At 43.2% G+C, this 13,717-nt stretch overlaps 1 protein-coding gene and 1 pseudogene across 1 annotated transcript in view; one reads left to right on the forward strand and one right to left on the reverse strand.

Annotated features, from left to right (window-relative positions):
* The window catches only part of kat14 (lysine acetyltransferase 14), a 28,521-nt gene that overhangs the window by 14,112 nt on the left and 692 nt on the right, over positions 1-13,717 (forward strand). Inside the window, exons 6-9 of the mRNA XM_088341298.1 lie at positions 2,047-2,525; positions 3,211-3,344; positions 6,950-7,125; positions 12,116-12,306. Of these exons, the coding sequence (XP_088197424.1) occupies positions 2,047-2,525; positions 3,211-3,344; positions 6,950-7,125; positions 12,116-12,306 (980 nt within the window). The remainder of the gene's footprint in view (positions 1-2,046; positions 2,526-3,210; positions 3,345-6,949; positions 7,126-12,115; positions 12,307-13,717) is intronic.
* LOC148360461 (U2 spliceosomal RNA) lies at positions 15-245 on the reverse strand (annotated as a pseudogene).

Raw genomic sequence — 13,717 nt, forward strand, 5'->3', positions numbered from 1 at the left:
CAAGGAGCGATCAGTGCGAATGCACCGTTCCCGGAGGTACTGCAATACCGGGCCGATGCGTGGAGTGGACGGAGCAAGCTCCTATTCCATCTCCCCGTTACAAAAATCAATATCATAGTGGTGCAAATGCCAACATATCGGCAGACCATAAATGGTCGTGTCAACTGCTGGAGTGTCCGAGCAGATACGAACGATTCGACGAAAGAAAATAAAAGAATACTCCTAGCAAAGCTGCATGAATATATAGACTGATATTTCAGCAGTATTATTTTGTATCATGTACAATATTTTTGTGAAGTGATAACTGATTTGCATTATCAATAAACGGTGATGATTAAAACTGAATGAATATATAGATTTATATTATATATTTGGCACCGATTTACAATTTCGATATAACACTAAATTTTGGGGACCCATAGATCACTGTTGGGACCCCTAGATTTTTGAACATGCGAGTCCCCGGGACCAATCACTTTTCAGAGGTAAAATTAACACTGTAATATCAACTCATTCAGTGCCTAAGATGGATTTTTACGTCTCTTGTGTTTTCCCGCCAAAATGGTATGAAAGGCTAGATTAGACAAATTTGCCTAGTTAAAAACAAAACAAATGAGTTATAAATTAAAGTATTTTTTTTATATTGAAAAATCATACTTCAATTCAGCTATATGACATTTTACTCATTTTGGTAAAAAAAAATTCTATCAAAATAATAATTTCAAACGTTCAATTAGCAAAAGATCCAAATGTACCTTTTTTTTAAATACAACAACATCTAGTGGTCAAATAAAACACGCTGTCCCTTTAAGAAATATTTGACACCAAGATAAGGAAAAAAACATACTAAATCTGCTAGACACGAAAATAAATCTCTAAGTATAATTGGAATATAAATGTCATTAAAATAGATCCTAAAATTAGATTTGAAAAATAATAAGTAGGATAATATTATTCAGGAAAGAATATTTATTTTTTTGCAATGCGAGTGTGATTTTGTTCTGAAATGTAATTAAAAATGTCATACGATCAGAAAATAACTAAGATAAGCGACATTTTCGGGAAAGTCTGGGAAGTTAAAATTGTTGGTTGTTAACATAGATTAAAAAATGACATCCTTTATAGGGTTTGCAACGCGGATAAAACCTCACGGCGTGTAAATACGTCGATGGCACCGACTTAAGCTGGTGTTACCGTAGTAAAATATAATGCAGAGGGGAGTAAATTGACAAGACAGTGGAACCTCGGTTCGCGACCATAATCCGTTCCAGAACCCTGTTCGAAAACCGATTTGTTCGATCACCGAAATCATTTTTCCCATTAAAAATAATGTCAATCCTTTTAAAACGTTCCATTATCCGTACGAAAGATTACGCTAACATGAACGTGTAAAAATAAAAAAATCAGGTCGTTTGCAAGTCATTTAGCACCCGGGTCTCCACAACAAGAGGTGAGCGTTTCATTGGAAAGGGGGCTCCGTTCCAACACCCTGAATGTTGGGCTCCGTTCCAACACCCTGAATGTTTACCTTGAATGGTTAACGTAAACAATAAAGCTAACCCAGGCTAATCGTATGTTTGCGTCATCGTAATCTTCCGTAAGAAAGATTACGCTAACACGAACGTGTAAAAAAAAAAAAAGGATAAAAGAATTATGAATAGGATTTCTTACCTTTGTGGTGGTCAGCAGAAGGCGCAGGCAAGATCAGACACTCGCACACCTCCTTGATATTTTGCTATTATTTCTTTCTTAAATGCAATAGTTGTACGCACTACTTTTCTTTTTTCACTTGTAGCAACTTTGCTGCTGCACTGACTTTCTTCGGAGGCATAATAAGGGGCTAAAACACCCGTACGCCGCTCAGCATGGCACCCTAGCGTACGCACTCAAGCATTACCGGCGTTCGAACTCCGATTTGTTCGAACTGAGAGTTCCACTGTATATCGGTCAAAAGGGATTTATTTTAGTGACAACGGTCTGAAGAAATTCCCAATCCTGGCGATTGGCAAAGACAAAGACCAACAAAGTCTGTCTGTGTTGTACCAGACGACGAGGAGCTGGAGGCGGACGCCATGATCGACCCCGGGATGGAGGAGGCCCCGCCCTCGGCTAGCTCCGCCCACCCTAACACGCGGCTGGCCCCGCCCTACATCACGCGGGAGGCGGCCAGCGAGGACGAGGACGGCCGTCCCGTCCGACGGACGGAGGAGCGCAAGCGCTGCGGCAGAGGCCACGTCCCCCCGCCGCCTCGCCAGGCCCCGATCGGTCCGTACGAGGAGCGGGCCCTGCGGCGGCGCCTGGACGCCTGCCCGCTAGCGCTAGCCGTCACGCCGCAAGCTCGCCGCCTGCGACGCAAACTTTTAGTGCGGCAGGTGAAGCGCAGACAAGGGCTCCCTCTGCTGGACATCGACCGCGCCCTCAGCCTGGTAGGCGGAGTCTACGGCGCGCAGGCCGCCACCCGGGAGGTGGACGCCAATCGTTGTCGCCCCGTTGGCCCGGAACTGCGGGTTTTGGACCGCTTTCAGGTGAGTACCTTCTGGCGGCATCCACAGCGTGATGTGAGCGGGGCTTAAGGCTTTTTTTTTTGTATTTTCACTCAGAGACCATTGAAATGAAAACGCTCCTATTCAATGTTCCCTCTAAGCTGCGTGTGTGCGCAATTGCGCACTGCCCAAAGCCTTTCCGCGCACAAGAAAATCTAGCCAGCTCACAAAAATCAGGACTCGAAATTGCTAATTAGGAAGCGAATTAAGTCAAAGTTACAGTGCCTGAAGGTCAAAATACACGGGTTCCCCTGACGCTGTGTTCTAAATGCGGTATTTTGAAGTCAAGGTCGAAGTAGAACGAAGTTGAGTAAAGTCAGTAGAGTTTTTCGAGAACCGGCTTCTTCGGCTCGGCTCACTAAAAAGAACCGGCTCTTTCGGGTCCTAAACGGCTCTTCGGGTTGTTTTTGCTTCTTTCATCCCTATATGACCAAATATTATGTAAAATGATGCACTAAATGACCCATAGATTTTTGAGCATGCGAGTCCCCAGGACCCATCACTTTTCACAGGTCAAATGAACACTGAGCATGGTATTGACACAAAATAATCTCCTTTAACTGTAGAGCAGTCAAGATGGTATTTTTTTTTTAGAATTTTTCAAATGTTTGTAATTTTGACCTCCAGTGTATGCACTCTCTTATGTACGGCCTCCTCTTCGCGGCAGGTGCGAAGCGGCGTTCGCGGCAGCTCGTTTTTTCCGGCGCCGTCTTTCTGCTGCCGTCTGACGGGTAGCGACAGCGCTTCGGAACAGAGCATCAGGAGCCCCTACACTGCGCGCCTCCTCAAACCTTACATCAGGTAAGGTGGCTGCCCACACGCAACGCCGACCACCTGAGAAATTTGCCGTTTTTGGCTGCAGAACACGGTCGGCGCCGTTCCCAGCACGCGTGTCGTTTACATCGCTATTCGGTCAATCGTGCCGGATTGCGACAGGGACCTGAAAATGGTCTTTTTCTGGTATCTTTGCTGGTTGCCGCAGTAACGGACCCAAATGAATTGGCTTGCCATCGTTCCTCCGGGATTAAGGGAATAGTGGGTATTAGCACGTCACATTGGGTATTTGTATATTGTATTCCTTTTGCTTTATTATTGGATTGTTCTCAGCGAAGGGATGCTGCTGGAAATGTGAATTTCCCTGCGGGGATGGATAAAGTATCTATCTATCTCTATCTAGATAATGATACCGAAAGGGAACTAAAGAGTGTTTGATAGCCTAGATGGTAAGGCGCCCGCTTTGAGACTGGGAGGTCGGTGGTTCGCGCCCCGGCCGAGTCGTTCCTAAGACTTAAAAAGTGGTCGGCGGCGCCCTCTGTTGGCTGCGGCTGCATCGGCTCGCTACAACGGGTCAGGTGCAATCGACATTTCGTTCTGTGTACATTGTTACACAGAATGACAATACAAGGAAATTATAGAATATATATTATATAGAACTCCATGCTGTTCAATCTGGACTAATAGAGGACCTTATTTGTCATGGCGGCGCATCCAGCTGCCAATTTGCGGGCCGTCTGCCCGTCCCTGTTCCGCAGATTTGTATCTGCCTTGAAACTGTTAAAGGGACAGTGTGGACTTGACGTCAAAGCTAGATAAAGGAATGGGACCTAAAGCGACACTTTAGTGGTGGTAACTTGACTTAAAAGCTAAAGGGATTTAACATAAAAACTAAACAGGACCTGACTTAAGAGCTAGACAAAGTACCGTATTTTCCGCACTATAAGGCGCAGCGGGTTATAGGGCGCACCCCGAAAAAATAGTTTTTGGTCCTATTTTTGACATACATAAAACGCACCGGATTATAAGGCGCTACAATGGGAACGTGGACATAACAGTCAGATAGTTCAGTCCAACTTCTTACCCCCTTAACATTCCGAAAGCTTGCAAAGACGCAAATACGTGTCGAGATCACGTGCGGATGCGGTGTCCGTAAGATGTCACTCAAATGCATCGTTCCATCATTCGGAAGGTTAAAGTCTTGGGATTCAAGAAATGATAACCATTCCTTAGTATCTATTTTCTTTTCCGCTCGCAACTTTACCGTGCATATGACAATAAACACTTGGAATTGAGTTGAATTTAAAAATAGACACTCTATCCATTATCTGCACCGCTTATCACAGAAACATCGAGTTCAGTCTGAAACAAGATACAGGGACAATATAAAACCCGGAATAGCTCACCGAAGTCGTTGTGTTCATAATAATGTGCAGGCAATGTCCTCTTATATCCGTGAGGGTAGTAAATTCAGGAGAATACAATATTTACAAATACAGAATAGAAAAAAATGCTTTCTCTATGCCGTCAGCCACATGCTATACGCATTCATCTTTTTCGGCCAATTGCAGGCTTTGTTTCGCCGTTTAAGTCAATGGCAGCCTGTAAATGATAAAAAGGATCCGCCCCTTGACCTCCGAATAACTTTAGCCAATAGTGATCGATTCAACTGATGATTGACACATCTTTTTCGGCCAATTGCAGGCTTTGTTTGCCGTTTAAGCCAATGGCAGCCTGTAAATGATAAAAAGGATCCGCCCCTTGACCTCCGAACAACTTTAGCCAATAGTGATCGATTCAAATGATGATTGACACATTGGTTAGCCAATGAAACGCCGGTAAATAAATCCCAGCATACACCGCGTACTACATGGCGTTCGGGGGGAAATCTAGTCGGCGGCTGCAAGTTAGTTGGGAAACTTTGCAACTTTAAAATTGATCCATAAATAAGGCGCACTGTATTAAAAGGCGCATGGTCAGCTTTTGAAAAAAAATAAAGGCTTTTAGGTGCGCCTTATAGTGCGGAAAATACGGTAATGGGATTTGACTCAAGAGCTAGACAAAGAAATAGGACTCAAAGGGACAGTGTGTCATTTTGAGTGCCTCCTCATGGTACAAAAACTTTCATTCAGTTAAAAAAAGAACATTGATTCGAATAAAAGGCAAAAAGACATCCAATGTTCATTTTCATAAGAGAGCTATTTTCTCTTCTCCTCTAAATGAACTCTTCCCACTGGAAACTTTTCGGGATCTTAAACAAGAAAATTGATATTCGGTGAGGAATATTCCCATTTGTTTTAGTCTGCTTGTACTACTTGTACTAGAAAAGGCACAGTGTGTCATATTTAATGCCTGGAGTAATAAAGGCCCTTATTTGTAGGTGAAAACATTGAAATATAATGAATATGTCATAAATTGATGGATTTTTTTTTTCATGACAGATTACAACATTTGTTATGGGATTAGACGTGGTAATTTTCAGGCTTTTGAATTTGTGGGTGTTTCTTTTTTTTTTTTTTTTATAGCTCTTTGTCAAATGTTTGGGCCGTCTTTGGTCATTTTTTTTCTTTTTGTTGTTCGTTTTCATTCTTGGGTCTGTTTTGTTGGTATTTGTTTTATTTGTGTCGAGTCTTCGTCATTTTTATTGGTCCTTTGCTGGATGAGAATAGAGTTCAACACGTAAGAAGTACCGCAAATTCCGGACTATAAGCCGCTACTTTTTTCCCTAACTTTCAACCCTGCGGCTTATTCAGTGATGTGGCCAATTTATGTCATTTTTCTAACGGCCGCCAGCGGCGCTCGAGTGTTGCTACCATGAACTGCCCTGTCACAGGCATCGTTTGGGATGAAAGTTCTATTATTATTATTAAAGCTTTGAAAACTCTCTCGGTGTACCGTCTTTCTTTGTAAATATGTGTAACCCATGTATAATATGCATTTGCAACTGTATATTTTTGTAATGTTTTTTTTTGTATTTACTTTAGACACTTATTCTGATATGTTTTGCACAGGTGAATTAAAAAGGAGGGGCGGAACAAACGCGGGGTGCCGAGTTTAAGTGGGGACCGCTAAAGGTGAGGGACAGACAAGGAAAGAAGAGGGGGTAAAAAGTTTGTTAAAGAAAAAGGAGTTGCGTGAGTAAATGTGTTCATCTGATAGATTTTTCCCACCCTTTGGTAATATACACTTTTTTCTTTGGATTACTTTCAATGGGACCAGGACTCTGCAGGTCTGCATCAAACCTTAATTACCGGTATCATTTTCCGTTCATTTTGCCGGCTGTGATTTTTGGACTGTGGACTTTAATGAAGGACAATTAGTTTCAATCGCGGGACTTGAAGTCGGGTTTGGGTTAATTTTGTGTTTGTGTTACATTTTTAAATGTGGGCGCATGCGGCTTAAATACAGGTGCGGCTTGTGTGTGTACAAAATCGGTATTCCTCTTAAAATGTGGTGGGTGCAGCTCATAATCAGGTGCGCTCTATAGTCCGGAATTTACGGTAGTCTTTTTGGTGGTTCCCGTGGGAACAGACAAACTCTTATTATGAATCATTGCATCACGACAAACGAAATTGGCGTACCACGCTGCGTTTCTGTAACGCGAGGTTTGTAATGTGTGTGCTGTCCGGCAGGCGCGACTACGAAAGCCGTCCCCTGAAGATGCGTCTTCTGGCGGAGATCCGGGCGCGACCCCACCGCCGGGATCCGGGTTGGAGCCCCGAGGCCGACGCCCCCTTGGACTACTGCTACGTGAGGCCCAATCACATCCCTTCCGTCAACGCCATGTGCCGTCACGGCTTCTGGCCGGGTGAGGCCCCGCCCACATTTCCTTATATGATTATGCTCGGAAATATTTGGACACACAAAAAGACATTCCCAAATACAATAATAACCTCAACATGGGCTTAAAGTGGACAATAGTCCTTTGAGACTTTCCACATCTCAATCGGAATAAGGGTGAAGGAATGAGCCTGTTTTTCAAGGGACCACAAGTAGTTGGACAATTAAGCTTTGGCGAAGCCCCGCCCTCAAACGTGATAAGCCAATCGCAGTGCGCATAGCAGACGCCAAACACTTGTACAAACTCCGCTGGGGTGTCCATCCTATTGCATAGCAGTTGGTCAAATTTTGTTCGTTCTTTTTTCTGGGAGACTGGGTGTATTTTATCCCTGTCCAAAGCCACGTTTAAATCCAGAAAACATCTACTTTGGATAAGCTGTGGCCGTCCTCAGCACCAACTCAACGCGGATAAAGTTAACAAGGATATCTGCATCTGTTCCAAGGCAAGTCCACATGGTATTCGAGGCAACATATTGTCACTTAGCCAGAGATAAATATCAACTTATTTATAACGTTAATATAGGCTGTTGGCTGCATTATGCATCACGTCTCTTTGTTTACTGGGAGTTGAGAGGCGTTGGTAACCGTACCTGATTCATAGCTGTTGTCCAAAGGGCTCTAGTCATTGTAACGTTAACCTTTGGAGCTTAGCTTATTTTACTTACCTGTTAATATCTCAGATAAGAAATGACGATCCGGAGACTAAAAAGAGAGAGAGACCCAAAATAATCGGAGAAGGCAAATAGATAGATAGATAGATAGATAGATAGATAGATACTTTGTTCATCCCCGAAGGGAAATTCACATTTCCAGCAGCATCCCTGAGCTGAGAACAATCGAGAACAATCGAAAATAACACAGGAGCTGCTGGAGTGGCTGCCATTCGTGACGGCGCCGGAAGAAAAGATTCAATTTGAATCATGTACAAACAAACAAACAATTATGGACACTTAGGTACATTCTAAGAAAAAAGGAATGCCCTGGGGAGGCTGGCAATTCGAAAAGGCCCGGATTGATAATCGCCCAATTCTGGTGAAGAAAAATCCATCAACAACATCAACTAAAGGAAGCGGGTGTATCTTGTCTCCAAGTCTAAAATAAAGAGAAGAATAAACGAAAGTCAATCGAGAGAAAGCACCTCTGGAAAATATAATCGTGTACCAGAATGACGGGAAGAAGAATGCTTTGAAGCAAAGTCGGTATAAGTCACTTTAGCCAAATAATGCATCAAGAAGGGAAAATCATATACCAGTCCTACCCGGAGTATAAGATGCATTTTGGGGAAAAAGTATTTGATAAAATCCAACCCCAAAAACATACATGTCATCTTGAAAGGCCATTTAGAGTCAAAATAAAATTGTGAACACTGTATACTAACGTGGGCAGCATAGTGGCGCAGTGGTTAGCGCGTGTGCGGCACAGTTCTGAGGTCATGAGATTGAACCTCCTGTGTGGAGTTTGCATGTTCTCCCCGTGCTTGCGTGGGTTTCCTCCGGGCACTCCGCTTTCCTCCCACATTCCAAAAACATGCATGTTAAGTTAATTGGCCGGTCCAAATTGTCCCTAGGTGTTAATGGCAGCCACTCCAGCAGCTCCCGTGTTATTTTCGATTGTTCTCAGTTATTTTCGATTGTTCTCAGCTTAGGGATGCTGCTGGAAAAGTGAATTTCCCTTCGGGGATGAATAAAGTATCTATCTATCTATCTATCTATCTATCTAATGAGCGTATGAGTTATCTGTCTCTGTGTGCTGTGCCCTGCGACTGGCTGGTATCCAGTTGAGGGTGTCCCCTGCCCACTGCCCGAAGATAGCTGGGATGGGCTCCAGCACCCCCCGCAACCCTACTGAGGATAAGCGGTGCAGATGATGGATGGATGGATGTATACCAACGTCACACATATGTGCATACCAACGTATCATATATGCATATCAACTCCTTGCCCTGATGAATTCTCGTGCCGGCGGGATGAGGGGGCCCTATCGTGAATGCAGGGGCGGCAGCGCTCGTCTTGGGATCAAGGGATCCCAGTTCGAATCCCGGCTCGTCCGTGTTACATGTCGAAGTGTCCTTGGGTAAGACACTGAACCCCTAAAACCCCCAATAAGCAGGTTAGCGCCGTACATGGCTGCAAGGCCGCTATTGGGAAATGTGGAGCACATTGTAAAGCGCTTTGGGAAGTCATTGACTTGAAAAGCGCTATATAAAATGCAGATCATTTCATTTCATTTTGCAGAGCCGGAGCTAAGGTGAAGGCTAAGCGGCTAGCGGCGTTATAAGCCTTCAGTACCATCCGTAATCATGGTAAATGTGAACTCTACCAAATAAGACCGACGAACTGGCTGTGCTGGTGAAAAACATCAAAGCGTACAGGGAGTGCAGTTTGCCTTGATTTACAGAAACGTGGCTCCCGTCTAGCATCCCGGACGCTAATGTGGAGCTACCAGGCTTCAGCGCTTTTAGGACAGACAGAGACTCAAAAGCCTGCGGGAAGCAGAGAGGAGGTGGACTCGCTATATACGTGAACACAGGGTGGTGTAACCCTGGCCACAAAGATTTCCATCTGCTGCAGGGACGGCAAACTTTTGGCCTAGCGTGTGACGTCATCCACTCCGCTGTTGCTAAACTACAACTCAGCACCCCGAGGCCATCCTGTTTATCTGTTAATAAACAACAAAAGGATACTGCTGGAAGTGTGAATTTCCCTGTGGGGATGAATAAAGAAAGTATCTATCTATTATATCTTGGACACGCTTGTCAGTTACCGCCGAACATACTATGAGTTATTCTTGATGCTAACGTTAGCGAGTCTTCTCTCCGAGTCCGATCCTCATCCTCTGTGTCACTCGTACCACTATACAACTCATCCATTTCGGGACGATAATCCGCTTCCTTTTTCTGCTAGGAAAAATATCCCCCACCTGGTTGAAATGATCAACACAGCACCTGGAGCACCCTTTTATTAGTCGCAACAACACAATCTCAGCAATGCTTTGTACCATAGTGTAGATATATATTTTTTTAAATCTGTCTCTTCTGACACCAAACCCTTCATTGACTAGATCATAAGTCTGAGTCTCCTGTTGACTTCTGCTTGCGTGACATACCTGAGGTTAGAATCTTAAGCCAGGACAACAAAGGAACCCCTACAGGTCCTTAAATTTATCATAAAGGTTAGCATATGACACACGTGTTAGTAACACAGAACTCAGTAACTTTTTGTGTTTTAAATTTGGGCCGAGAATAAGAATTCACATGATCTATACCCCCTTTTTGCATTTTTATCCCACATTAGGCTTTATTTCATGATGAGTTGGGGTCAAATAGAACACAATTTTTGAGAATACATACTAAACAAACAAACAAAAAAGAAACCTGACAGTGTGACGGTGCAAATTTTGTGCATTTTTTTGTAATCCTAATCTGGCATCTTGATTATCCTTTGTGTTAAGTAGGGAAAAAAGGTGCATCACATTGTTAGACTCCAATTTACGGTATTTCCTAAAACGTGAAACCTTAGATTTTTTTTTCAGTTCAAGGATATTTTTAAAAATATACACCTTCTTATGGTTTAGTGTGAAATGATGCTGTATCAGCAATGTTCCCTGTGATTTTCCTTACGGGTCTGAGCGTTCGCAAAAAGTCGGTGAGCAACGCTTGAAACAACAGCGAGCAACAGCAACCCCAAGTGTGGCAACTAAATCATTATCAAACATGTCCAAAACTTGACATCACGTTACATTTTGCCGAGTTTTCGGCAATGCAAAATTATTTTTCACTTTTGAATGAATTGACTCATGTACCATTGCCTCCAAACGTCATTTTTTTTTTACAATTCTTTCACAAGATTTCCATTTCTTTTATTCCTGGTATCTTTTGTTGCATAATACTAACATTTTGGGGGTCTTATTGAGTCGGTTGCATGATACAGAACTGTATTTAATTTCATTTTTTTGTGGAAGTATAATGTTGGCAACAAGATTGACTTGGTTTAATTGGAAATTATTTAAATGCAACACAAACTTTTTCCTCTTTTTCCCTGTTTTTTTCTCCTTTTTTAAAATTCCTTTTTGAAAAAATCTCATTGTGTTTACTTTTTCCTAGCTCTTACTTATTTCTTGCTTTTTTGTTCTCTATTACCTTTTTTCCCTTTATTTGCTTCTTTTCTGAAATTTTCCTGCTCTTTTTTTCTCTTTTTCTCACCTTTTGTTTAGTTTTTTTCTCAGCTTTTCACTACTTTTTCATTTTGGTATTTTCTTTTTTGTTCTGTTTTCCCCCCTTCTTTTAAGGCATTTTTGTGCACAATTTTACATAATATTTGGTAGGGATTAATGAAGCAAAAACAACCTAAAGAGCCGGTTCCTTTTAGTGAGCCGAGCCGAAGAAGCCGGTTCTCGAAAAACTCTACTGACTTTACTCAACTTCGTTCTACTTCGACATTGACTTCCAAATACCGCATTTAGAACACAGCGGCAGGGGAAACCGTGTATTTTGACCTTCACGCACTGTAACTTTGACTTAATTCGCTTTTTAATTAGCAATTTCGAGCCCTCATTTTTGTGTGCTGGATAGATTTTCTTGTGCGCGGAAAAGCCCTGGGTAGCGCGAAATTGCGCGCACACACGCAGCTTAGAGGGAACATTGTGTATCAGATATCAATTTGTTAAAAATTGCACATATAAGTCTCATCCGGAGTATCCGTCGGCCATACTGTTAAAAGACTGCGACTTATAGTTGGGAAAATGCGGTACTTGTCCAATCGACTTTGAGCCCCTAAAAGGAAGTGTGTTTGGAAACGATCGAATTCCTTGGTTTTCAGTCAGAAGTTCCACCACTCGAACGAAACCTAAGAGTCGGCACTTGAACGTAGCCCGAGTCGTGAAAAGCCATGTCCAAATATTTCCCGGCCTACGTGTACAAGGCGCCGCGTTTCCTAATTGTGGCCGTTCCCCCCTTTTAGGCGTGGACCTGTCGGAGTGCCTGCAGTACCCCGACTTCAGCGTGGTGGCGCTGTACAAGAAAGTGGTGGTGGGCTTCGCCTTCATGGTACCCGACGTCAAGTACAACGAGGCTTACGTCTCCTTCCTGCTGGTCCATCCCGAGTGGCGACGGGCCGGCATCGCCACCTTCATGGTCTACCATCTCATACAGGTTTACATTTTCACATTTGCGCTGCCATCGTTGTTTTTATGAAGCATCGGAGCAGGGGTGGGCAAATTTTAGGACTCGGGGGACCACCGCATTGCCTTGAGAAAATTCCTACAGGTGCTTGAAATCCTAGAAAATTCAAGGTTAGGGTTAGGAACTAGTTAGAGATCCATATAAGAATTCTTAACTGATTTTAGGGATCTGAAAAAGGGTTTGGGGCTAGGTTATGATTTAAACCTGGGTTAGGAACTAGAGTTTGAGCTCCATACTAGGATTCTAAACTGAAGGTACGGTTCTAAAATTTGTTTAGAGCTAGGGTTACAGTTTGAAACAGGGCGAGGGCTAAAGTATTGGCTAGAGCACAGGTGTCAAACAGGCGGCCCGCAGGCCAGATCAGGCCCGCTAGGGGATTGAATCCGGCCCGCGAGACAACTCTCAGAGAAGCGCAAGAGTAAAACGAGCTGCAGGTCAAAATATGTCAACTTGATGATGCCAAAGCCAGGTGCCTCTCACAAAGACACTGGACTTGTATTTATCTCTCTCTTTCTTTTCCACCCCTTTTCTCCCTCTCTGTCTCTTTCACTCTCTGTGTCTCTTTTTCTCTTCCTTTGTTGCTCTTTGTCTCTTTCTCTCTCTGTGTCTTTTAACCTCTTTTGCTCTAACTTCCTTTTTTCCTTTTCTCTCTTTTCTCTTTCTCTCTTCATACCCTTTGCGCTTTCTTTTCTCATTTCTCTCCTTCTGTCTTTCTATTACTCTTTGGATTTGTTTCTTCCTCTCCCTTTCTTTTCCCCCTCTCTCACGACTTTTTATCTTCGTTTCTCACGCTCGCTCCCTCTCTTTTTCTTTCTTTGTCCCGCCCTCTCTCCTTTTCCCTCCCTCTTTCTCTTATTTCTTTATCTCTTTTTCTTTCTCTTTCATCTACTAGTCCGGCCCCTGAAAGAATGTTTGTTCTATCGTGTGGCCCCAGAGTTAAAATGAGTGTGACACCCCTGGGCTAGAGTTAGGTGTAGGTTTGGGACACAGAGTTTGAGCTCCATATTAAGGTTGCAAACTGTAAGATTCCAAAATGGATTTAGATCCAGGGATACGGTTTGAAATGGGGTCAGGGCTAGGGTTAGGAACTAGAGTTTGAAGGCTATATTGGGGTTCCAAAATGTGTCTATAGCTAGGGTTACGGTATGAAAGGCAAGACAAGGAAACGGGACTTGATTTAATGGGACTTAAAAGCTCATCAAATAATTTTATTATTACATTTCTTCATTTACAAAAAGCAAATCCGCCCTAAAGGTTAATGGAATCAACAAACAACAATATGATTGGGCAATAGTGACAATGATGTGCAGGAGTCTGGGGGCAATAATTACAAAAGTTGACTCCAGCCCCTTTTTATCCTCCAAAAATGTGCAATTAGAAC

This window comes from Urocampus carinirostris, chromosome 8 (genome assembly GCF_059441175.1).
Source record: "Urocampus carinirostris isolate Australia breed hairy pipefish chromosome 8, RoL_Ucar_1.0, whole genome shotgun sequence".
Lineage (NCBI taxonomy): Eukaryota > Metazoa > Chordata > Actinopteri > Syngnathiformes > Syngnathidae > Urocampus > Urocampus carinirostris.